This window comes from Podarcis filfolensis (assembly GCF_964270895.1).
Source record: "Podarcis filfolensis genome assembly, chromosome: 4".
NCBI lineage: Eukaryota > Metazoa > Chordata > Lepidosauria > Squamata > Lacertidae > Podarcis > Podarcis filfolensis.
This window is the reverse complement of record NC_139607.1, coordinates 51,386,632-51,413,249: the sequence shown is the minus strand read 5'-3', so window position 1 is coordinate 51,413,249 and position 26,618 is coordinate 51,386,632. Positions and strand designations below refer to the sequence as shown.

At 38.9% G+C, this 26,618-nt stretch overlaps 1 protein-coding gene across 3 annotated transcripts in view; it reads left to right on the top strand.

Annotated features, from left to right (window-relative positions):
* The window catches only part of DYRK1A (dual specificity tyrosine phosphorylation regulated kinase 1A), a 111,516-nt gene extending 85,849 nt beyond the window's left edge, over positions 1–25,667 (top strand). For all 3 annotated transcript variants that reach the window (XM_083608754.1, XM_083608755.1, XM_083608753.1), the window contains 10 exons: positions 7,088–7,287; positions 14,211–14,303; positions 14,704–14,892; positions 15,380–15,527; positions 17,040–17,326; positions 18,008–18,154; positions 18,641–18,781; positions 20,368–20,674; positions 21,031–21,155; positions 22,411–25,667. In XM_083608754.1, the coding sequence (XP_083464880.1) occupies positions 7,088–7,287; positions 14,211–14,303; positions 14,704–14,892; positions 15,380–15,527; positions 17,040–17,326; positions 18,008–18,154; positions 18,641–18,781; positions 20,368–20,674; positions 21,031–21,155; positions 22,411–23,031 (2,258 nt within the window). In that variant the 3' untranslated portion in view covers positions 23,032–25,667. The remainder of the gene's footprint in view (positions 1–7,087; positions 7,288–14,210; positions 14,304–14,703; positions 14,893–15,379; positions 15,528–17,039; positions 17,327–18,007; positions 18,155–18,640; positions 18,782–20,367; positions 20,675–21,030; positions 21,156–22,410) is intronic.
* The last annotated feature ends 951 nt before the right edge of the window (positions 25,668–26,618 follow it).

The following is a 26,618-nucleotide window of genomic DNA, read 5'->3' as shown; positions in this document are numbered from 1 at the left end:
TGGAGCTCTTCACAATCTCCCTTTAAAAAAACAACAAAAAACAAAAACAACCCTGAACAGTTTAGTGTCAACAGCAAACTTGGCCCCCTCATTACTCACTACTAATTCTAGATTGTTCAGGAATTATAGAAAGTCAGGTGATTACCCATGCTCTCTTCCTTTAAACGTAGTGTTGCTTGCAAAATTAATTGGTAAAAAATGAGTAAATTAGTTATGTTTTCTTTATATAAAAAAAGCTGATGTGCATTGCTTTATACAGTTTTTGCATAATTGTGCATTTTAAATTTTAAGCTACTAGCTTTTGAAAAAAAAGCTTTCAACAGATGGGGTGATGGTATTTTTCAGTTACGGAAAGATATAATATAAGTCCTAATTTTGAGAATGGAATCAAGGTGTTTTGTAAGGCAAACATGTTATAAACTGGAATAGAAGTACTAGTCAGAACTATTCATTTTTTCTATTGTTTCTTTCTGATGAAAAACTCAAATAACAGATTAAAGGAAACTAGAATATACATGCAGATGATACTGTTTCGTATAAAGCAACATATGATATCTTTAGAGAAAATAGTTACAGATAATTTCAACATGCTTGCCGTGGGGAACTGCTTCCCCACAGGCCTATTTAGCACCCTAAGCTCTTTTGAGAGTTGGGACAAGATATAAATTTAATAAAAAATAGAATAAAATAATTAGGTCCACCAGGCCTCTCCATGTGACCCGCAAGTCCACTTTATCCAATGTATGGCCCCAGGTGTAGGATAATGGTTTACTCTGAAAGTAGCGTTTGTAAGCACTGCCAATCAGTTGTTTCTCCGCCTGCAGAATTTGATGTCAGGCTGTGCAGGCAAACAAAAATGGGTCACATAATGTCAAGCTGATACCAGGTGCGTGACAAGTGACTGACCCTGGCCGCTTGTTGAATTTGGCCCATGGGGTTAGGGGAACTAAGGATCCAGCTAGTTGGTTGGATTTTGTTCCCCACCCTTGCAATTTGGTTTTAGTTTGTACAGTCATATCAAAAAAGGAATGCATTACTGATGCCACATTTTTTAAATCTCCAATTCCAGCTACAACAAGTAATACATGGCTGAGTTTCTTTGGCAGATGCTTGAATTTTGTTTAAGTTACATACATGTAGGAATTTTTAAAAATCATTTTTTTCTTTCCTAACCTTTATCTAAGGGATTCGGGTGGCGCTGTGGGTTAAACCACAGAGCCTAGGACTTGCCGATCAGAAGGTCAGTGGTTCGAATCCCCGCGACGGGGTGAGCTCCCGTTGCGTGGTCCCTGCTCCTGCCAACCTAGCAGTTCGAAAGTACGTCAAAATGCAAGTAGATAAATAGGTACCGCTCTGGCGGGAAGGTAAACGGCGTTTCCGTCTGCTGCTCTGGTTCGCCAGAAGCGGCTTAGTCATGCTGGCCACATGACCCGGAAGCTGTACGCTGGCTCCCTCAGCCAATAAAGTGAGATGAGCACCGCAACCCCAGAGTCGGTCACGACTGGACCTAATGGTCAGGGGTCCCTTTACCTTTACCTTTACCTTTATCTAGGTCAATCTGTATTGTATTCCAATCTAATTAATGAATTGTGTTAAATCATTACTACCTATGGAGTAAGGGGAGTGAACTGGTAACTGTCTAGATCAGTAGTTCTTACACATTTTTTCCTGGGCCACACTTTCAGAATAAAAATTTACTCGTGTCTTGTCTTATTGATAAGAAATACATTGGAAAACAAAAATAAACAAATCCTAGAAGTACTTGATTTATAACATAGAACACAATTACTTTATAATATGATCATGGGACATCTAGATAGCATAAAACAATGCACCTACATAAGAACATTAACAATTCCCAAAATATAATTATAAACAAGTTTCTTTGATTGTTCTTGAATCTTCCAGCCACACTTGCTATCTTCTCCCGTCACATCAGTGTGGCATGCCACACCCTTCAAGAACCACTGCGCTAGTTGTTAGTGGACTCCCAACTCCCAGCATCACAAACTAGCATAGCAAATGTTCAGGGATGATGAGGGTTACCGTCCAGCATCTCCTGGAGGGTCACAGGTTCTCTGCCCCTGCTCTAGAGCAAGACTTCTTTTGGGGGGGAACCTATACACCCCCCTTTGGATATAGAATTTGAATGAGAGATTGTGATAGATTTGCTACCACCAATGTGCTGTGACAACTCAAAAATAATAAAATAAAGTTAGATTTTGGCATGGTATGTAATAGTTTACACTTGTACAATTTTTATTTAAAGTGTTTCTCAGAGAGCTGTTCTCTGAAGTCTCTTCCCTATTGTAGAGGGGGATTCTAGGACTTAATAGCTCTTTCATATTCATCCCAAATATTAAAAGTAAAGTATGCCTAAAAAATAATGGGGCGAATTTTGAGTACAGTCTCTCCCCACATATGCTTATAGAGAGCTCTTCTCATGGGGCCTTATGGAGCCTGCTGTCCTTTCTCCATATTCCCTGTTGCACATGCATCACAGCATACTGGTGATTACTAGGAGCAGGAAGTCCTGGCATTTCAAGTAATGGACAATGTGCTGTGTTGTTTGTGTGCCCATGGGGGCATGACGAGGTGGTGGTGATTTTTTCTGATTCTGCAGTTATGGTTATTACCTATACATTCATTCAAAGAGATAAAGAATATTCAGTATGCATGTAGTTGGAATCCTTACAGAATCCAGTCATGTATGTCTTCTCATAAATTTTGGAGGATTTTTTTTACACTAAGTTAGAATAGGATCTGGTTTAGCACATGTGGATTGCGAAATTCTTGCCACCTTTACAATTAGACCTGATTAGTCTTGGGGTCTCTGTCTTGCACTCAGACTCTCTCTCTTATATAGACTTCTTAGAGATGCTGAAAGAAAGTTAACTGCAACTTTGAAACTTGGCAATTTCATTTGTTATTAGTAATGTTCATTATGTTTTAATTTTATGAAATAATTCCGTTTTAGAAATGGAAGTTGTTCTGTGGGAAAATATAGTACACTTGATTCTCAATTTAATATGTGTTTAACATGTTCAAATTCAACTTTACACTGTTGAAAGCTGGCTGGTTGAAATAAGATACATGGAAGGCAGAGAGTTTTCCCAGTGCAGAAGGTGCTTTGAAGCTCCTAGGTTGGCTTACTGGGCTCTGGGAGGCTTTTGCAAGATCTTAGATGGCCCTGTGAAATCTTGCGAGAGCCTCCCAGAGCCTGGTAAGCAAGAGCTTCAAAGATCTGTGCCTTGCTTGGGTGGGGTAAAATCTGTTCAGTGTGTCAGCTTCAGAAGGTAAGATTGCTCACATAGGGTCAGTTCCAATGGATTGTTTTGACTATATGCAATTTCGGCTTTACACGCTATCCCTGGAACGTAACTCCTGTGTAAGATATGACTGACCTGTAGCGGGAAATTTTCCATTACTCATAATTTCCCATCCTTCTGCAGAATGCTAGTACACTCCTTTTAAGTAGCACATTGCCTCTAAGTAGAAGCTAAATTTTCTAGAGTGTTGATGAGTGACTGTTTACTTCTTTCATCTAGGAAACATAATACCCATAAAAGTCAAACCCCATTTAATTTTGCAACTTAAGTGTTGGCACTGAATTTAGTATTACTTTCAGTTTTTCTCCCAGAAGTGTGGGTTAGAGTGCTGATAAAAACAGGCCTGTAGGATACACAAGTTTTAGAATTCTTCATTTGGTATGATTACTTTGGGAAATGCACCTATTTTTGATTGCAGGATATGGAGAGAAGCAACTTGAGTAATTACGGATCACTTTTAATGGGAAAAATAATTTTCTCCTTTGTTGGGTAGTTACTACTGTGGTCCTGAAACAAATGTTAGCTTTGGGACCCTCATGCAGTTAAGAAGGGAGGAGTTTGTGTAGGCTAAGCTGGGAACATAAGAGTAGGCAGCTGCTGCTCCCTTACTCTTCCTCCTAAGCCTCCATGCAGATCAGCACTGTTGACTGAACATTGCTGCCTCAGGTTGGAAAGGAACATGTGCCCTGCCACTTGTTCCTGTTCAACACCAATCAAGGCTCTGTTCTATGTCTACCCTCTGGTTTTGCAGGAGCAGGCACAGAGAATAGTTGCTGCCTCTTAACCCCCTTGGTCCAAGAACTCCCAAACTGAGTGGTTAAAGTGGCATTCAGTGTTTTACTAGGAGCAGCATGCTGAAGGAAGTAGCAGATGGTGATGGTGCTGCTGCTTGGGTGCACCTAAGATACCTGCATGGAGCTTTCATTGGTTGTCACTCACATGTGATTCTTCTTTGAAGAAGCCCCCATCCCTGGGTAATCATTTCTTAAGGGGCACATTTTTGTTCTGATTCCGATTTAGTGACTATCTCCTGAGGGTTTTGATGTAATAGTTCTGCATTTAATCTATCACTCATTGATTACCTATAAGAGATTTAGCATGGTTAATTCAGAGTTCTGGTCCTATTCTTGGAGTCACTGTGTCCATCCCAGCCTGCATCAGTGTTAGGTTTTTACTCGATCTCAACCCAGTTGGAAAAATGCATTGGGACTGGAATACCCCCTTTCCTGGAATTATAGTTATGAATTGAGAGAACATTAAAATAGCAAGGCACTGTATTTCTATGCATGCATACTTGGGAATAAGTCTTACTGGACTCAGAAGAGCTTTTTTCCTGCATGTATAGGTTTATACTGCAAGGGTTATAATAGGAGTCATTTTGCCAACAATCTTTTGCTGTTCCAAATACCTGAACTGGACAGTGCCTGCCAGTTTTACTATAAAAGGGTCTTGGAGAATCCAGGCTTGAATGGAGAGTTTAGCACCAAATCTTTCCAGCCGAGGAATGATCAAGAATTTTTAAGAAGAGTTGTGTGTCACTACTGGCTGCACCCTCAATTGTAGTTACTCAAACTGCAATTGGTAGTTTTGAGTTCTTGGTATCTTTTCAAATAGAAATACTGTTTTAGCATATATGTTAACATGTACCAATCCACATGCTGCTTCTAGAGAAATCTGTTTTCCCATGTGCATGTTAGCTTTTCTACTTGTGTTAATATATGAGTCACGTAAGTGTAAGTTTTCTCTAAATATTTTAATGAACTCCAGTGTGTGCATTAATTTTACAGAGCAGTTTCCTAGATGAAATTTTGTAGAGTTTTGTAAAGGTGGGTATACTACATTGCTATTTTCCATCAAGCAAAACAACTAAGCTTGCTTCTAGTAAGATACAAACTTTTGCTTGATGGAAAACAGTAAGTTACTTACCAGAAACAAACAAAATAATGTTGTCAAAGTGATTTATAAATCTGTAAAACAAACAAACAAACAAACAAACAAAACTTCCTTACAAAAAGATGGTGCCTGCTGCAATATGGACATTTATTATCTAAAAACAGAAATTGGTTTAGGAATTACATCAGATACCAAAACCATTTTCATGCAACAATAGATAGATAGATAGATAGATAGATAGATAGATAGATAGATAGAAAGAAACATTCTGTATTATATAGTTTTACATATGTAGAAACATCTCCAGTTTTAATGGTGGTCATGAGATTACAGTACTGGTATTTTGCATCTTCATTCCCATAGTGGCAGTATAATGTTGTTGTTGAAAAATTGTAACAAGGATGTTTTTCATATGTATATATATTTAGTGTCAAGTGAGCTACAGTCAGATAGCAATATCTCACTGGTCTGGGAATGGACATTAGTATCTGAATAGACTTGTTCTAGAAGTGTTTAGACCTCATCTACACTATGATAACATCTTTCTAAATAAAACAGAAGTAGAACAATTACAAATAACTTTTATTGTCTAAGAGTTTCAAAGTTATATTAACAATTAAGGTGCAATCCTATGTATGTCTGCTCACAAATATATATCATTGAGTTCAGGAGACTTACTCCGAGGTGAGAAAGATTTAATCTTAGTGTCTTTTTGGTACACATCATAGTAGGGCATTGAAAATTCACAACGCTTTATATAATTTTTGTATTGTCAAAACTGATAACAAAACTCCATAAAGCAGTTACTAAAAAACAGTTAGAAACTGTTAAAAGCAGTTAAAAACAGCCTATAACTATGCTATATATAAACAACCAGAAGCAAAGCCATAAAATATTGTCATAAAATAAATATATTTTTTAAGTGTTCATTAAAGGTGTCTGCCTCATCCCCTGCTTGTTTTGTGGGAAAGGATATTTAATAAATAATTTAAATCAAGTTTCCCTTTTATACTTCACACAATTCTTAAACAAACATACATATTCATTGTTTAATGAATATTTACAGCTATATACTCTCTGAACACAGTCAGGGAGAAAGTCTCATCCTTGGAGTGGTTGTAGTTAGTATTGCACTGTTAAACTAACATTTATTTTATTTTAGGAAATTGCATATATGATAGTGCATTCTCTGCTCACCACATTGGAATGCTTATTAGAAGTCAACCACATATAACAAACAAACAGTTTTTATTTCAGAGTTTTTATATATAAAAGGGCACTGGCAAAGTACACTAACTTTCAGGCAACAAGGGCTGGTAACTACAGGTAACTACAGGAGCCAGGGTGGAGGTGCAAGATACCCCAGGTCATCCTTTCCTTGTTATGGCCCACAAGCTTTTGAACATGACCAGGGTAGGAAGGGGAAATGGGCCCCTATTGAGCCCCATGGAAACTCCCCACATGTAGACTCTGCTCTGCTGGTTGGACTGGCCATATCGGTTATTGAAAAGGCTGAAGAAAGGAAATATTGATGTAAAATCTAGTAAGCAGAAAGGTGTATCTGTAAATTATATATCTGTATCCATATAATAAAATCAGTCAATGCACACACACACAAGAAAATAAATATTATACAGACATATGCAATTTCCTCAACAAGGTTCATCAACAGTTTTTAGAAATGAAAAACTTTTTGACTCACCCACATCCAGAGGTGTATGTGTGTGTGTGTGTGTGTTTAAAAAAACCCTAAATGAAAATGATGCATACTGAAAAATTCCTCCCCCTTTTTGTATGTTTGATATGAAGGTAAAGCTCAATGGAATTAAGAAAGCTGTACTAAATTCTTGTGCTGTCCTTTCTAGGAGGAGAAACTTCAGCATGCAAACCTTCATCTGTTCGGCTTGCACCGTCATTTTCATTCCATGCTGCTGGCCTTCAGATGGCTGGACAGATGTCCCATTCGCATCAGCAGTACAGCGATCGTCGGCAGCAAAACTTAAATGACCAACAAGTTTCTGCCTTATCATATGCTGACCAGATTCAACAGCCTCTCACCAACCAGGTATGCGACATTTAGGAAATAAATATTTAAGCTGAGATAGTGCTCATGGACATCAGTCTGGAGTTCCAGACCCTCCTGCTAATAGTTCACGTCACTCCCACCTGACTCCGCTTCTTCACTGCAGAGTGGCAGCTGGGCATTTGATGGTAGCACATGATTCTAGTATAAAAATATGAGCGGGGAAATGCCTTTTTTCATATCTCACCTCAGCCATTAATTCACTAAAAGTATGCATAATGTTGCTGATAGCTTAACTATTTCTGTTAATTGTGCTTGGAACTTTGTTTAGTTCTTGGTTAAGGCAAGGAGCTGGGTTAGCTTTAATCATGTAACGTGTTGCTGACAATAACTCATGGCTTAGACTGGTTGTAGCAAGTCATACTACAGGAAGGATTGTGGGGTTTGGAGGGTGGAGGTATGCGAGCGGGGAAGGAAGATTCCATCTCTCTCTTGATTTCTTAACCATGGTCATGTAGCAAATACTACATTTGTACTAAACCTGAGTGGCCTTAGACAAGCCACATGTATGTGCAATAGAGAGATAGTTATAATAATCTATAACTTATATAGATAGACCCGTAATATAGATAGGGATGGATGGAGGGGGAGAAAGATGCTAATAGTAAGCAATATATGCAGTGCTTTTTTCTGGGGGGAAGCAGGGTTATGCATAGCCCTAAACATTTTGTGAATCTAAGTTTGGCCTCATTGAGGGGCAGTATTTCAAACTGAGTAGGAAAATTAGAGTACCCCCAAACTTTTTTTTAATAATTAAAAAAAACCACTGGATATATGTATTGCATTCTGCATTCAGATTTACAATAATTAGAGTTTTAAAATTTTACATGGGATGGAAACTCCAGGCCCGACTTTGCATTCACTGATTTTCTACGTAACTAATACCAGATTCTTCTTCCCACAATCATTACTCCACTGTGATTATAGTAGTAGCATGGTGTTTTTTAAAAGTGCAGCGTAGTCTGTAAAATGATATTATTCCCGAGGAGCTACTTCATCAACTCAAGTCTACCCCAAAAGTTATCTTGCCTATTCCTTTATGGTTCCATCTCTCTATTCCACAAGGTGTTCTTGCATCTTCAGTCTTCATTTGGGTACCCAAAGCCAAGTGTTTGTTAAACTAGCCTATCTATAACTCCAAATTACACTTTCTTCACCACCTAGATGATACTTGAAAGTAGAAAGTAGAAGATATTTTCAACCCATTTACGGTATGGAATTAAGCAGTTTAAAATATTTGATAATTGGTGTATTCAAGCAAAGGAACCAGGAACAAAGTCCACCAACTAGTAAATTGTGCAGTCTTGCAGCCTACCACTGGCCTCTACTGGTAAGAGTGCATTTAGGATGCATCCTAATTCTATGCTAGTTGACATTTTATTGTTTAACTGTTTAAAATCAAGCCTAAAATACATAGTTCTGAAGTTACTACTTCAGAAACAAATTCTCTTCAAATGGTAATAATTTGTTAGACATCTTTGCTGCATAAGATTTCCAACATAAAGTCTCAGTGGATGAGATGCAGTTATGTCTTCTCACTTGTGCAAGAGGAACTCCAGTAGTGAAACAGAATTTGTACTTTCTTTCCTCCAATCCACCCATCCCTAGATCTGCTATGTGAGTTTTCCCAACCCTCTGGAGAATATTTGAGGTGTGTGGGGAGGGGTGGAAATAGAAGGGGAGACCAAGAAAACCCATTGTGCTACTAGACATCTATTCATACAATGTTAGATCTCACCCAGTATTTCTATCTATTATCATTTCTATAGTCTTCATTCTTGAGGCCTTCACATCCTGTTCATAGTTTTCCTAGAACATTTGGCTGGCCTTTGTTGGAATGAGATTGTCGACTAGCTAAAATCTCAATCTGATTTAGTGGGGCTTTTCTTTATATTCTTTTAGTCACTTGTCTCCTGTTTTAAATCTTCATTATAAAATTCTAAATTCCTTGCCTTGGGATTTAAATTAATCTTATCCATAGCATACAGTTTACCTAAAACCCCATTGAAAGTCCTCCTAATTCAGGCCAAGTGTCCATCTAGAATTGAATGCTTCTGGTATGCTTTGCATGGCTGCAAGCACACAGGAAGGCATTAACCTTCTTCAACTGTTGCCTTCCACCCCCCGACAGGTTGTCTCAGGAACACAATCTCTGAAACTGGAGGTTTCTTTTGGCTGTAATGTCTAACCCATTGACAAACATGTTCTCTGTGGATCTGTTCAGTCTCATTTTAAAGCTTTCTTGGCACATGGCAATTGCTTCATACTGCTGCAGCCGTAAAAATTGCTGATCAGTTTTGTTGGTGTCCCAGAATTTTAGTTGTATTAGAAAGGGAGAAGAATTTCCATCTTGTTCTACATCATGCCCTTCCTCAATTGTCTTTTTTCTAAGTTAAATTACTCCAAACACTTTTCTTTATCCTTCTACCCTTTAATAATTTTGTTGACCTTTTCTGCACCAAATCCAACTCAATGATTATCTCTTTGTGATGGGATTGTCCAAATTACATAGTATTTCAGGTGAAGCCAGACTATATATTTCCACAAGGGCATTATTTTAGTTTTCTTTTTACTTTAGTCTCTTCCCTTTTATATTGTTGCTTCTCACTGAGGTGACATTTTCCTTGAGCTGCCTGCAGTGTCTGTAAGATGTCTTTCCTAGGTATTCACTACCATTTCAGGCCCCCATCATTGCATATGTGATTTTAGGATGTTTTGTTCCCAAGTGCATCCTTGCACCAAACTTAATTTGCTATTTAGAAAAGTTATTTTGGTTTGCTCTTCACTGTCTTCTTGAGCTTCTGCTATTCTGAATACAGATGATGACCATTTCACACGGGGCTTCTGTTCCCTCCCTCCCCCCCATGTTGGTGGAGCCCCACCCCCTTCTGAGTCAATAAGGACCTGTATGCTGGCAATCACACATCAGTTGGATGCACTTAAAATGGTCACCACCTGTAATTTGAAGGCATCAAAAGTTTAGCCAACTTCTTACCCCAATTTCATGTAATTTTTGAATAAATTAAATAGAACCTATCCCTATTGCTTACCTTCCTATTGTAAAAAACTATGTTTACTTCTATGTTCTGCTCCTGTTTTTTAACCGTCACTGATTGCTAAGATTGTGCAGGAGATGTTGGTTGTGAACTTTGTCAAAAACTTTTTTGAAATCCATATGTAGAATGTCAGCTACATCCACACATTAGTTCTCTTAAATAATGTGAAACGTTTGGTGATGCACAGAAAAAATTATGATTCTTCTTCAATGTGGCTAGTTCTTCTGTATTCATTATATATTTTGGAAAGTGAGCCTGTTTGTTGTGCATTTTGACACCTCTTAAGATACCACAACCATCTTTTGCATGATGGTTCCTGAGATCAAGGACCAGGTTCTTAATTGTGTTTGGATACAATTAAGCACCATTTTGAATCAATATATTGGACTGAACCTTTCAAAACTGCACTGATTTTTTTGGCTTATTAGAATTCCTGAGCAGCACCAGGTATGAGACTATAGTGCCTAATATTCCCAACTAATACAGACTAAGTGGCCTGCAACTTCCTGGCTCCCCTCCAATACCCCTCCCTTAAAAACAACAACAACAACACTGTTGTTACATTAATGAGTAGTCAAACTTCCAGTACAGAAGCCAATTCTAGTGACAAATTGCAGATTTGTGTAAGGAAATCAATATACCATCTGGATCTGCTGGCCTGTTAATGTTCAGTTCATTTTCTCTGGAACTTCACCTTTCATCACTTTGATTTGTTTTCTACAGTGCTAAAAAAACCAAAAACACATCACTTCAAGCATGGATATCTTCTGACCAGTATTTTTTGCTGTTAAAAATAATACACAATGAATGCATTGAACTCTTTAGTCTCCCCATCTTCTTTCAATAATCCTTTCAATCTTTGTATTATCTAGTTGTCCAACATCCACTAGACCATCAATCACAGTTCTGTCAGCATTGTTGCCTTTTGTTTTAAAAGGAGTTGCACTCCTCTTATATTCCAGTCCTATGTGGATGCTGCAAATATGATTACAACTGAAAAGCTTGTAGGATGATTCTTCAGGAGTCATTTGGTTTTAAGGTGTCTTAGTGAGCTAGACTATGAAAATTTCTCCCTTTTTCATTTCTTGTTGGAAAACTGTGTTATCACTCACAAGGAATATGTTAAAACCATTTGACAACTTGTTTTACAGACTTTAGGCTCCATCTGCTGGCCAGAGAAAATTGTAACACATAGATCAGGTTCACAGCTACTGCTAGTAATTATATTTATTTTGCTGTTATAGGGGATTTAAAAACTTGGGAAGATTCACTTAAAATAACAAAATCTCTCAACCCAACATCCCTTGTTTCTGCCACAACCATTTGCCTCTAATTTTACTCAATCAAATTAAGTTTTCACTTTCCTGCCAGAAGGTTTTCACTTTCCTGTTTGCCTGTGTTCTATGTCCAAAACTTTATTTCCACTTCTTTTATCCTAAGTAGCTTTAACACTTGTGAATATCCCATAGCATCACAACAGCTCAATAAGTGGCTGGGATACAGAAAAAGGTGGACAGCAACCAGTTTTTTTTCCATTTATCTATCTGTCTTTCTGCCTATCTCACATCAGTTTATATCGGCGTCTATAAATAGAGAACTATTAAAATGTGAGCTGGAAAAAATGAACCTCTGAAATTCCAAAGCATTTTGAATTCAGTATATTGAAAAATCTTGCATTTATGCAAGGCATGTGGACAGGTGCATATGTCTGATATATTTGGGACGAGTGATAACATGAGCAATAGCCAGAGCAGATGACAACTGCTATTTTGTATTCTGTTTGTGAAGGGTATCCATGTACATCTTTTTGGAATGGCTGAACACTCCTTCAGATACCTGGTCAATCCATGTTCACAAACTTTCAAAGGAAAAAACAAACCCAAGCCGCCTAAACATACTTTGAATTTTTCAAAATACCAGAATACAGAAATATATATGCTCTGTAATATGACTTCACAAAGTCTCTTTAAGTTTCAAGTAAAATAGTTAAATTCAGTTGTTAAACTCAGACTAGAAAATCCAGTGAAAAGTCAGTAAGAGGACCCAAGCAATATTTTTACCTTTTTTGGGTAAGGTAATAGTGTTGTGGGTAGTTATTAATATCCAAGCCAGGTCCTCAGTGAAGTTAGATAGGCATAACTAAAATAGAAGCTTGGGAAGTGATACAATGTAGTTCTTGATAACCTGAGTAGCCAGTCATCATTAGAGAGGAAAAAACCGGATCGACCTCATGTTGAAGTCTGTCAGTCTGTCTAGTAAAGAAAGAGTTATATGTTTGCTGCAAGATCCAAAATGTGATGTGCTTAATTGCTTAGAAGTATATTGGAGAATTATTTTTTTAATAATAATAATAATAATAATAATAATACTTGTGGTATTGTTTCAATGCAACATTTCTGAACATTAAATGTTTGAATGCACCCCGCCCCCACCCTATCATCACCACATTGCACAAAGAAAAACCGCAGGGACAAAAATGTCAGGAAAATCGAACCTTATTCTCTTAGTGCAGAGGTCTACAACCTTTTGGAGCCCACGGCTCCCTTGACCAACTACATTTTTTCTGTGGCAGCCCTGTGGGGCTCAGGAGCCCAGTTATTCCACCCTCCCTTGTGGAGGGTTCGCTCAGCCTTCTCTCCTCTCTCCTTGGGACTGGGCAGTCACTGCTGTCACCCCTAGTCTCTGAGCTGTGCCTCTTGCCCAAAGAGAGGTGCTTTGTCATACTGCCCTACAGGGGCCTCGGAAGAGGATGCCCCCAGCCTTAGTGGCCCAACGGCGACTGGCCAAAGGTAAACGTGAGGCCAGTACCTTACCTTGGGAGGTAGCAGTGGCAGCAATGGGCGTTGCTGGGCCAGCATGGCGAAAAGGCTTCTTGGCTCCTAGGCAGGCCTTACACGCAGCAAGCATAGGAAAGGCCAGTGCAGTGCCTGCCTGCCTGCCCGGCCTCCCACTTGTCTGTCCATTAGCAACAGCAAGGGCTGGCATACTGGCTGGGCTCCACCACCTACTTGCTTGCTTACTCTGAGGCAGCTCCTGGCAACCAGCACCCCCTAGCCAGCCCCAGAGGCAGCATTTGCCTAAGGAGCTGTAGTCAGGGCTGCTGCAACAAGCAGCTGTGCAAGCCTTTGGGAGGCAGAGATGTGAGAGGGCATCAGAAAAGGCAGGTACGGAAAGAGGGACAGGGGCCAGTGTTGGATTGATAGTGTTGCCCACAGCTTACAAAACCAGACAACACAACAAACCACAGTTCTCAGAAAGTAAAAGCCAAAGCTCCCGAACTCCTCCTCCCAGTCATGCGGCTGATGGGAGAATGTCAAACCAAAGGACCGCTGTGGCTATACCTTGTACTGAAACGTGGTTTAGTGTGATGTGTGATTGCAGCCACTATTAATATAGCCTTTAAAACCCCTTCATATCCTATTGGGAGTGATCCAGCTATCTAATTGTGGTGATTTCATCTTTGAAGGAAATGTGATACTAGTATTTACGCTGTAATAGTGTACAGATTTTGGATTTTTTTTAAAGCTACAGTCGTACCTTGGGTTACGAACTTAATTCTTTCCGGAGGTCTGTTCTTAACCTGAAACTGTTCTTAACCTGAGGTGAGCTTTCGCTATTGGGGTCTCCTGCCACTGCGCAATTTCCGTTCTCATCCTGGGGCAAAGTTCTTAACCCGAGGTACTACTTCCAGGTTAGCGGAGTTTGTAACCCGAAGCGTTTGTAACCTGAGGTACCATTGTACTCTTCTTTTGAGGAGGATAGAATAAGGTAACCCATTCATTCATTTTAGATACTGTGTTAGTCTATTCCAATTTGCTTAAGGTAATATTTGATATTGCCATTTTACAGAGGCGGATGCCCCAAACCTTCCGTGATCCAGCAACTGCTCCTCTAAGAAAACTATCTGTGGATTTGATCAAAACTTACAAACATATTAATGAGGTAAATTTTCATAATTCACCCAGCTGCCTTTTATTTGCACACAAATGGTTTTGTTTATTATAAGTAGCATCTTAACAGGTTTTGTGTTTTCTGTACATGATGCATTTCCTGATACTAAGATGCTAATTGAGTTGTATAGTCTTACTCTAATAAGGTGGTGGGTTCCTGTTGGCATTAAAGATTACCAGCAAAAAGTAATCTTTTCTTTCCAGTAGTCATTTTGGTGGCCTTGTTTTGCTTTCAGAGTGATTGGCATAGAGCCACTAGAAGGCATAAGTTGTACTTCATTAATACAATTTCCCTGAATTGAGGGTTTTTTTTTTGGAAAATACAGTAGTGTTTTAAAACAACAAAACATTGTCTGGTGATTGGTTCCTGTAATTATGTTTTGTAACTTCAGGTTTACTATGCAAAAAAGAAACGGCGACACCAACAGGGCCAAGGTGATGATTCGAGTCACAAAAAGGAGCGAAAGGTTTACAACGATGGATATGATGATGATAACTATGACTACATTGTGAAAAATGGGGAAAAGTGGATGGATCGCTATGAAATTGACTCTTTAATAGGCAAAGGTTCATTTGGACAGGTAAGCAACCTAAGTACCTCATTGTTCGGATATGGCAAGTTGTAGCCACTGTGTGTACAAGCTGCTTCACCATTTATATATAATCCGGGCTACCAATGGGAAAAATATGGGTGGGATTCAGCACTGCACTTTGATGAATGCTCTGTCTGCACAAGCATTGATGCTTCCCAGATGGAATGATCCCACCTCTCCTTTCCCTGCACGACGGGGGAAAGCTCTGTTGTGCAAGCAGAAGTCCTTGCACATGGCTTACACCATTGGGGCTCATTAGGTGAATCCAACCCATTATTAGTTTTATCAGGTTGACTCAGCATTTGATATGCCCTGTCCAAAGTAAAGATATGAGGGATCATTGGTTCTTTGTTCAAACTACATCTTTGAGAGATTCTGTTGCTTTGAAGAAATATTTTATATAGATAATGATTTTTGTGCTAGAGATCTATATATATATATATTATGTGAGATGATATGTATTTTTATTTTACAGGTTGTAAAGGCATATGACCGTGTGGAGCAAGAGTTTGTGGCTATTAAAATTATAAAGAACAAAAAGGCTTTCCTAAATCAAGCCCAGATTGAAGTGCGACTTCTTGAGCTTATGAACAAACATGACACGGAAATGAAATATTATATAGGTATTATTTGAGAACTTTATATCTGCATCTTTATCACAATGATGAAGCATTGCATTTTCTTTTTCTTTTTTAAGTAGTTCAGTCAAATTTTTCAATAGGAAGAAATCAGTTCATCTTTGCCAATATGCACTTTGTACCTAATGTTTGGGAAACAAACTATATGAAGATCTCTTACTTAATCTTTCTTGTAATTTCTTGGTCTCTTGCTTACTTCCCTCTTTATCATTGTCCAGATGTGTGGTTTCCTCACTTGGAAGGCCAATCTATAACACCCTTCCCTGTTGTGGTACTTTCCAGATGTTTTGGACTACTGACTGACACCTATCCCCATCAACACAGTCCAAAACATGTGGAGGGCATTAGGATGGGGATGGTTGATCTATAAGTTCTGAATAGTTGTAATTACCTATAGTAAGAGAAATCCATTCAAAGATGCACATTTCAGATGACTGCAGTTGTCTTGTTCAGAGCATCACCACAATTAATTGCAAACAGATTGCAAAAGGTATCCAACGTTGTTGCCAAATCGTTCCTCATTATTGCTCCAAGTGTGGAACTTTTGACAGCTATATAATCTGTAGCTATTTAAACAACTGTCCATATGTGTTGATTGCTCATTTTAGGTTGTTCTAATAAAATTATATTTTGGCAGCAGCTTGATATTAGTAGCCAAAGCTTGACTTTGCCCAAATTCAGACACATTTACATTGCTACTTTGCTAACTCAGCTGGCTGGCAATTAAAACTCCTCACTAGTCAAATCCAAAAGGGACAGTGTTGCTTGTGTATCTGGAAACAATTTCAAATCACCTTTTGCATAGAGCTTTCTCAGCAACTTATGTCCTAAATGACCACCTTAGTTCTGTAGACCAGTTGCTAATAGTGGCTCAGTAAACACAATATTTATCAGTGAGCTGTTGGGTCAATCCACCTCCTTTCCAGTAGTAAAATTTGGGTTTTTAGGGTAGAACTAATGGTCTGGGGAACTTCCAGTGGGTTTATTCTTTTTTAAAAACAACAACAACAAACCACCCTCTTTCCAGTGTATTTGTTGAACATGTCAGTTACTGATCCCACCCTCCTCAAATAATCACCTCCTGTCTTCACTTAAAACAAGTCATATCTGCTTATACCTCCTTGTGAAAAGTGGGTTTCTAACACTTTCCTTAGATCACATTGATTCAAGTAGTTTTAATTTATCAGCAGGTGTGAAGCATGATCCTTTGGCCAAATTGGTAAATCTTCCATAACAGGGAAACATAAAACAGGTTGGGGCAGACGTTTGTGGACACTTTAGGAAATTTTGTGCTCTGTTGACTTGTCATCAATACTGTTATCATCTGGATCATTGAATAATATGTATCTATCTCGACATACATGATGCAGGATGCTCAAATAAAGCTTTAAAGCATGAAAAAATATGGAAATAAATTACCTTAACAACTGACAATTTTGTATTTATGATTTTCACTTATAAGAATACATTTGTAATTACGTTGTTTTCTTCTTTTAGTGCATTTGAAGCGTCATTTTATGTTCCGAAACCATCTTTGTCTAGTTTTTGAAATGCTCTCCTACAATCTTTATGACCTGTTGCGGAATACGAACTTCAGAGGGGTTTCACTGAACTTGACACGAAAGTTTGCACAACAGATGTGCACTGCACTGCTTTTTCTTGCAACTCCTGAACTTAGCATCATTCACTGTGACCTAAAACCCGAGAATATCTTGCTCTGTAACCCCAAACGAAGCGCTATCAAGATAGTTGATTTTGGCAGTTCTTGCCAACTTGGGCAGAGGGTGAGTATTTATAAAGTGTGTTAACATTTGATGCAGGGCAGCTTGAAAAGCAGTATAAATTTCAGGATATTTTAGATCCATAATCTGTATGGGGAAAGGATTTAAATAAGTTCTTCAGCAGATAAAAAAGGAGTGCCAGAGCTTCTGCATCCCCCCCCCCCAGCAAATCCTAAGAATTTAAAATGATTCAGTGCTTTTATCATGACCAGTATGTAAATACTTTGCTTTTCTAAAAAGATTAGTTGATGTGTTAACATGGCATTCAATAAATCTTGAATGTGTGATACACATGTCAAAGTACTTCCATTTTTTGCAGGGAAGAAAGAGAAGCTGCAGCAGTTTAATATATGAAGTATTTGGTTTTTGAAAAGTTGATCAGAACTACCTTTTCTAAAGTTGTAATTTTAACATAAAATAGGATTTTCAGTCTTCAAATGTAATAGCAAAATGATCTTACAATGTTTACTAAAACAAAATATTTTGTAATGTTTACTCTTAATACCTATCACATTGGTCACCTTGAGATTTCTCTGTAGTTTTTAAATAACTGCCAAGCTTTCTTGCAAATAGTTTTTATTGTTTCCCTTGTACTTCAGATAACAATGCTTGGGTGTAAATGATTTAATACCTAAACTAAGAATGGACTTAAGCTTATCTAATAACATTGTTTTTACAATACAGATATACCAGTATATCCAGAGTCGCTTTTATCGATCACCAGAGGTGCTATTGGGAATGCCTTATGATCTTGCAATTGACATGTGGTCCCTTGGTTGTATCTTAGTAGAAATGCACACTGGAGAACCCCTCTTCAGTGGTGCAAATGAGGTATGTAATTCCAAAAAGGTGGGGATAATCTTATGGAACTTTTTTATGTTGTGTAAAGCAAAGGCTAGTGGTTAAGAGCGGTAGTCTCGTCATCTGGGGAACCGGGTTCGCGTCTCCGCTCCTCCACATGCAGCTGCTGGGTGACCTTGGGCTAGTCACACTTCTCTGAAGTCTCTCAGCCCCACTCACCTCACAGAGTGTTTGTTGTGGGGGAGGAAGGGAAAGGAGAATGTTAGCCGCTTTGAGACTCCTTAAAGGGAGTGAAAGGCGGGATATCAAATCCAAACTCCTCTTCTTCTTCTTCATCTGGAACAGACAGTATAAATGATTGTGTGAATTAATCCTTATTTGGTGTCTTGGAATGCAGTCTAGAATGCAGGGTTTGAGCTAACCTCCACATGCACTGATGTTACATGGTGTTTCTTAGTATTTTACCATCATAGATTTCCCCCCTTTCCTAACTGGTTTCTTCTGCTTCCTAAACAGGTGGATCAGATGAATAAAATAGTGGAAGTTTTAGGTATTGCACCCGCTCACATTCTTGACCAAGCACCAAAAGCAAGAAAGTTCTTTGAGAAGTTGCCCGATGGAACTTGGAACTTAAAGAAGACCAAAGATGGGAAAAGGGTAGGTTGCTAATTTGAATCTCAGTCTTATACTAATTTGTTTATAGCTCCCATTGATTTAAAGATAACTATTTCTAAGGAAGAGACAATGGAAATTTGTCTTACCATATATTTCTGTTCCTGGATGGTGGACATTCCTCTGATGGGGCGATGCCTTCTGCTGGAGATGGCAGGCAGGTCCTAAACAGCCTTCTACCTCCTCCCCAGGGGTAGGGGCCATTGCACCCACCAGACCAACTGGCTAAGATTGTGAAGGGAAACGCCAAATGGAGAGAGTCAGACCTTACAGGGTTAAGAAGTTCTGAGTGATGTCTCACATTCTGAGGCGTGGTTTAGAACACTGAGGGGAGTGTTCTACTGTGTCTCTCAGAGAGAGAGTGTGTGTTGCTCCGTTGCGGGAAAGGAGCAGAAATGAGTGCTGTGTCACCAGGAGAGTTATGAACTGTTGTTTTTGCTACGAGAATAAAGCTATTTGTAAGATAAGGAAGGCACCGTGCATCATGGCTGATTTCTTACGCACACACGGCAACAGCTTCTGTTTCTACGCTGCGTATGCACTCTGCTGAAGCTGTGAGGAGCCCTTTGGAGCAGAGCACCGCAGGGGAAGCGTGTGGACTCCGGGGGCAAGCAAAGCTACCAATCAATCATCCCATAGGGACCATTGCACCCACCAGACCAACTGGCTAAGATTGTGAGGGGAAACGCCAAAGGGGAAAAAAATGGAGGAAATCTCACAACACTCAGGAGAAAAACTTCCCCAAAACTCACACCATTCAGGAATAAAAGAAGCTGAATGGAATGGAAAGAAACACAAGCATGATATAGGGCCACACACTCAAATTTGAGGCTCAGCTTTATAGAATAAAAATGCCAGGACAAGAAACCTAGAGAGAGCAAGTGTGACCTAACTACCACCAACTGTAAGCAGGTCATTGTGGTGAGTGGGATGTCTGCTGGAGAAGAATCAGACGGCTATTCAGGACTATGCTTGTAAACACCAGTGGGAAACTATCCCTATCAGAAGAATGTCTTCCATCCTGATCCAGCAAATTTGGCTTTTGATATTGGTCTGCTACCAATTCTCAGCCAGTACCAATTCTCTTTCAGTTATCTTTGTTCAACAAACCACAAGTCATCTCATTAGTAAGGAAACAAGTCAGCAGCTTAGTGTGCTTTCCAGCTGGTTTTGCCTCATGCTTTTGGAGCCTGCCAAACATCTGGGGTGAGGTGGCTAAACAACCAGTGGTTAAGCAATATGGTAGGGTTCAGAAGTAACACACAGTCGTAGTTAAAACCAACAATTGTTTGTAAGCTAACAACAAACCATGACTTTACATTGTGGCTGGTGGCCAGAAGACAAACCAGGGTTGGGTTCAGAAGTTCAAACAAATCACACCAGCTAAACAAACCACGGTATAGCATTCTGTGTAAATCACACTATTGTATCATAAAATATGTGGTGCTTATATTCATTTTACAAAGAGACTTTTAAGTTCAATGAAAGTAAAATTAAAGTACTTAATATTAGAATATTGTCAACAATATTTTGAGAACTGATAGCTTGAGGAATTTCTAATTTCTTAACAGGAGTATAAACCACCTGGAACCCGTAAACTTCACAATATACTTGGAGTTGAAACAGGAGGCCCAGGGGGACGTCGTGCTGGGGAATCGGGTCATACTGTGGCTGACTACTTGAAGTTCAAAGACCTCATCTTAAGGATGCTTGACTATGATCCGAAAACTCGAATTCAACCTTATTATGCCCTGCAGCACAGTTTCTTTAAGAAAACAGCAGATGAAGGTACAAACACAAGCAACAGTGTGTCAACAAGTCCAGCTATGGAGCAGTCACAGTCTTCAGGAACCACTTCTAGCACATCTTCAAGCTCAGGTACATTCTGATTATCACATTTAGGGGGGAAAAGCTAAAAATATCCAATGTCAATCATGCTCACTATAGACCCACTGAAATAAATTGACTTAAGTAACTTAGTTAGATACCACCCTAAGCTTTTGTCAGAATATTTGCTGTCTGAATGAAATGGCATTATTTTCTCTAATCTTAAACCTCCCAAAAGATTTTAGACATTGCTTTAGTTTCCTTTGAATGGCAACAGCAAACTCTTAGCGGACTGTATATCAGAAACTCATTTTTAGATGGAGCCTTGCTTTCTTGACTCATTATGGACGTCTTGATTATCATGTTAATAGCATTTTCCATACATTGGTTCTGCTTACATTTAAAAGGTGGCTCTTCTGGGACAAGCAACAGTGGAAGGGCACGGTCAGATCCTACACATCAGCATCGACATAGTGGTGGACACTTCACTGCTGCTGTACAAGCTATGGATTGTGAAACACATAGTCCACAGGTAAGACTCTTGAAAGGAAGTCTCTCTCTCTTTCAGACTCTTCTGATTTCAAAGAATTGAACTGACCAAATGGTCATTTCAGACACATAAGAGTTTGTTGGGCTATACCTCAGGCTGGCCTGTTCTCTCCTACCTCTTTTCTTGTTCTGAATTCCTTTACTTGTTCTGATAGGTTAGGCAGTGAAAAATGGTGACATACCCTTGCCACTTTGAGTGTAATTTAATCCCCATGCAAGGACCCATGCCCTCTGAAATTGTTTCTGGCAGGTGGAGTTGGGGGGGGGGGAGGGCTTTAGGAGGAACTCCCAGAACAGTGCTTGTTCTGTCTGGCAAGTGAAAATGTTTGCCCTGACAGAATGATTGCCTTAGCGCAATATTGAATTCCTCTCTCTGTGAGCTAGTGGCAGTATGGAGATTTAAATGAGGGCCTCCTACATTCAAATCCAGTTCAATTTATATGTTATCATACTAATAAATTGCATCTCTTTTCTAATCCTTAATTTGGCAACATTATTCCTGAAGTGAGCTATCCAGATTATTGCACAGTAAACTTCCACATGAGGCTTTGCAAATGTCAAATCAGTTATCAAGGTCTTAGATTAGTATTTGCTTAATATACAGCAATGACCTTGTTCACATCTGCAGCTTGTTTCATTATCTATGTACTTTGACACCTAAATTATTGCCAGGATAAATAATAATTCCTTCTAGGTCAATAACTTGTTAAACTACTACCATTTAAGCCACTCTGTGACACCTAGGAATATGTGAATGTTCATTGTATGCATTTTAAAATGCAGATCTGCTAGTCCGAACTAGAACTTGAGTGTACTGCAGAACAAGGAAACTAGTGATCAGTGCAACAAAGTGTATCACTTCTAATTTTTTTACTCTGTGATCTGAAATTTTACTGCCCCTTTTGTGTTTGAATGTATGGTATACAAATGCCAAACTTGTTTAGATACCTGTTTGGAAGTATGGTCTGTCTATATTAATGTATATGTTTAACTTAGGATTGATGCAATAGTTTTATTATTAATGCCAGCTGACATTGTTTCCCTCCTGTTATGATTGCAACAGTGTTTCACTTTTGAATGTTCATACTAAAGTTTGCTTTTATATTTTTTCTTTGAAAAAAACAAGCAAGATATCAAATAAGGGTCAACATGTTATGTTTAAAAAGTAGTTTTTTATATTTAGCTTGAAGGGTATGACATAAAATAGAAGGATTTAATTTATTTATTTTTAATAACAGGTTCGTCAGCAGTTTCCTCCTCCTCTGGGCTGGACAGGCACTGAAGCTCCTACACAAGTCACTGTTGAAACCCATCCAGTTCAAGAAACCTCCTTCCACGTAACCCCTCAGCAACAGAATGCATTACACCATCACCATGGAAACACCTCCCACCATCACCACCATCATCACCACCACCACCACCATGGACAGCAGGCCTTGGGTAGCCGGACCAGGCCAAGGGTCTACAATTCTCCAACAAACAGCTCCTCTACCCAGGATTCTATGGAGGTGGTTCATACTCACCACTCCATGACATCCCTGTCTTCCTCAACTACTTCTTCCTCCACATCTTCCTCCTCAACTGGTAATCAAGGCAATCAAGCCTATCAGAACCGCCCAGTGGCTGCTAATTCATTGGACTTTGGACAAAATGGAGCTATGGACGTCAATTTAACAGTCTACTCTAATCCACGCCAAGAAACTGGCATAGCAGGACATCCAACATACCAATTTTCTGCTAATACAGGTCCTGCTCATTACATGACTGAAGGACACCTTGCAATGAGGCAGGGAATTGATAGAGAAGAGTCTCCCATGACAGGAGTTTGTGTTCAGCAAAGTCCTGTGGCTAGCTCGTGACTAAACTGAAACAAATTTGTTTCTTGTGTGTTTTTATAGAAGTGGTGTTTTTCCAAAAAAAGTGCAAAGCTGCTTGAATCAGAAGGAGATAGACTAACTGAACCGCTACAGAAGGGCAAAGCTGATTATTTTTTTAAACTTGAACAGATTGCAAAGGGACAGTAAAGTTTTTAGAGCCATGATACGTATCCTAGATAGCTTTGAGGTGATGTCTCACCTTGCTGCCCCTATTTTAATTACCAGAACCAAGTCATAGATTCCTTCCCCCCACCCATTCAACAGGAGTAAAAGTTCAAATGTTGGTCTTAGTTGCAAACAGCTTTTTAAAGGCACTGCCCAGGATCATATAAATGGGCTTTTGGGGAGTGTTTTTTTTAAAAATAAAAAAAAATAAGAGAGGGTGGGAGAGAGTCATATGAATTTTAATTTCCCGAACACACATGAGCACGAAAAGGCAGTACTGTAAGGAAGAGGGACCTTCAGATTACAAAATATAGTCTTCAGCTGTTAAAAAAAAAAAGGGACGGTTGTAATGGTGTTCATGAGGCACATTGAGCATGCTAAGTGGCGGTGATCAGGATTCTCCTTATCTGAACCTACTGAGAATCAAAGCAGCAATTATAATGGGATTCTGTGTGTCTCATATTGTGAGACCACAATCAGCTAGTATTGAAATATGGCTGGTCTTGTAACTAAGGTGCACTGAGAAGCAATCAACAGGTTGGTCTTGGCCAGTCCAGGGGGAAGTCTAAGTGGTGGTCTTTGGGATAACCTTTGGCCTTATGGATTTGGACTCTTAAGTTAGAGGAGCCTACCATTTCAGATGCAATCACTTTTGGACATGCTTTTGCAGACAGTCCTTAATGCTGAAAACACAGAATGGGTAATTCAAGAGGCCTTTCTTTTAAAATAGACTTTTGTGACCCACTTATTGTAAGGTATTGCAAGGTCACTTTGCGTGTGTCATAAAGTTGACTTCCTTATTGGTTGAAGGTCACAGGAGTAGTGGTTTGCTTTTGATGGAAATAGCTACAACTGTGTCCCTCCCTGCTTTTTACTTTTTTTGTTTTGTTTTGCTTTTTCTGGGCACGTGGTTTCTCCACCATTACTTCTGCACAAAGATGTCTTCTGTTCATCTTGAACATTTTTAAAAATGCAGAATTTTATGTGACTGCTTTTTTGCCTCACAATTATGCTGTGAATTTTACAAAAAATTATTTTCTTTTTTGATAATTTATTGTACCAAAGCTGTTTTTATAGCACATAGATGTCTGTAACCAATAATGTAGCAGTTCTGCACTTTGACACAAGGTGTAACTAGACCATTTTTAAATGTCAGTTGAAAATTATGGCTGTACTATTGCTTAAACAAAACTGGAACTGTTGTTGAATTCATAGCCAATACATTTACAGCAAACTGTGTACTGAACATGATAGATTTGACATCTAATTCAAGACTATAACAGCATCTGTTACATTATAAGTGTGTTCAGGCTTCTGAAAGTAAAAGGGACACTAGATCCAGAAGCTATGAAACCAGCAGTTGATTCTTGTATTCCTTATTAGCATAAATGTAAACTTGAAGGCAAGACCTTGATTGCATGAACAGGTCCAAAACATTAGTATGAGTAAAGCAAAAAGCTCGTGAGACCTGAGGTTAGCAGGCTGTACTTAACAGGTGCCTAATTTTTTGGGTTCTGCTGCCTTAATATAACACAGTCAGCTTGGCAGTTGCTAAATTTGTGGACCCACATAAAATATTAAAATTATGGATAAAAACACAGTGAATAAAATTGAGGGATTGGGGTAATTAAGTGATTATCTTTCCTTAACACTGTTTGCCCTTTATGTGTTAACAAAAGCAGTAATCTACCTCTGCCAGTAAACTAGTTTTAAAAAGGTCATTCAGCAGAAAACCATGTACTTCATACTGGTCAGTTTCACATGACCAACTAGGTCAGGTCTTCTGAACAAAAGGTGTTTTTTTAAAAACTAGAAAACTAAAAAAACAAAAACAAAAACCAGTCCTCACAATGGCAGCAGAGAGGCTGAATACAGTGCAAGTGTGAAAGAATGCTTTGGGAATTAAACCATTTTTGTAAATCAATTTTTTTATCAAGGGATCCATATTTCTTTTGTACTGAAATGTCAAGCATGTGAGTTAAAGTATTTTTGAACTTTTGTAGTTCAAAGATGTTTGGTGAGTGAAAGGCTGTCACCTTAGAAATGGAACACTGAGCTTAGCAATGCAAAAAGGAATCCAGTACTTACTGCTGTCCAGGAATATAAGGGTATCAAATATGGGTAACTTTTTTTTTTCTGTGCTGGTTGCCACACCTTAGCAAGCACCAAAAACTAATACTGTTTTTAAACCTACATAATCAAAAATCATAAACTCCAATGCTTCTGCATACTGTGTTATGTTACAGTCCAGTTTTGTGTGCTTTACTACACAGTTTGGTTACAGGACTTCTGTGCATTGTAAACATAAACAGCATGGAAAAGGTTAAATACCTGTGTTCAGATTGTAAGATCTAGTCCGGACTTGCTGTGTATATTGTAACGTTAAATGAAAAGACAAGCCCTTTGTATTATAGTCATGCAGTCTTATGTATGATAAACAGTTGAATAATTTGTCCTCAGACTCTTTACTGTGCTTTAAAAAATAATTTAAGAAAAAAAATGTAAACATAGTAAAATCTTCCTATGCAATTAACCTACTTTAAGGCCTGGTCTGCTAGGTATGATTATAATCAACATGTCATCATAGATACATTTGACACAGAATTTTAAGGATTATAGAATTAAAAGTTGGAGGCAGAATACATTATTTTGAGTTTTTAATTGAAATAGCAAGGTACTAATGAAATGCTCACACCTTCATATTGAAAGGCAGTATTATTTTTAGTTTGCAAATTGTATACCGTTTTGCATCCACTATTTCCTTTTGTCTAACTTAGTTCATAAAGCAGGTTATATATGTACTCAGTACTCCAGATCTGAAGCTGGGGCTAGACTAGTCTAAGGGCACAGACCATCCCCATAAATGTTCAGCCTACTTGGAGGAATTGGCAAAGGGCTTGATGGAGCTCTGTGAACCCTCAAGCTTGTAGTCTCATGCTAGTGCCATTACCAAGAATTAGGAGACACATGCAAGATGGGGATACAGGTAGAGACTGTATGAATCTTATTCCCATAGTGGCATGTGTGTTTGCCTTGGAGAGTTCACTCAAACAAGCTGTACTGAGAGTGTTCCTGGTCCTTCCATGCAGCTATGCCTGTATTAGGGCTAGATTGTGTTAGAAGGACAGGTTTTGATCTTGGTAGCTGAGTAGATTCTAGCATGCAGAAGGCATGGCACAGCCCTTGAATGAGTTGCAGAAAGGGGAGAGGCGGTAAGGATTGGGGGAAGGACTGTCCATATCCAGTCATCTTTCACAGCAGTGCAACTCCCCATACCCGCAGCCTTTCTCATTGCCTTTTTATTCAGTTTGGTTTACAATAGGAAGTTCCAGGTTTCATTTGTATCGCCACAATTACTGCTGTTTTTTTGCTTCAAGCAAAGTCAGCTGATGCATTTTCTTCCA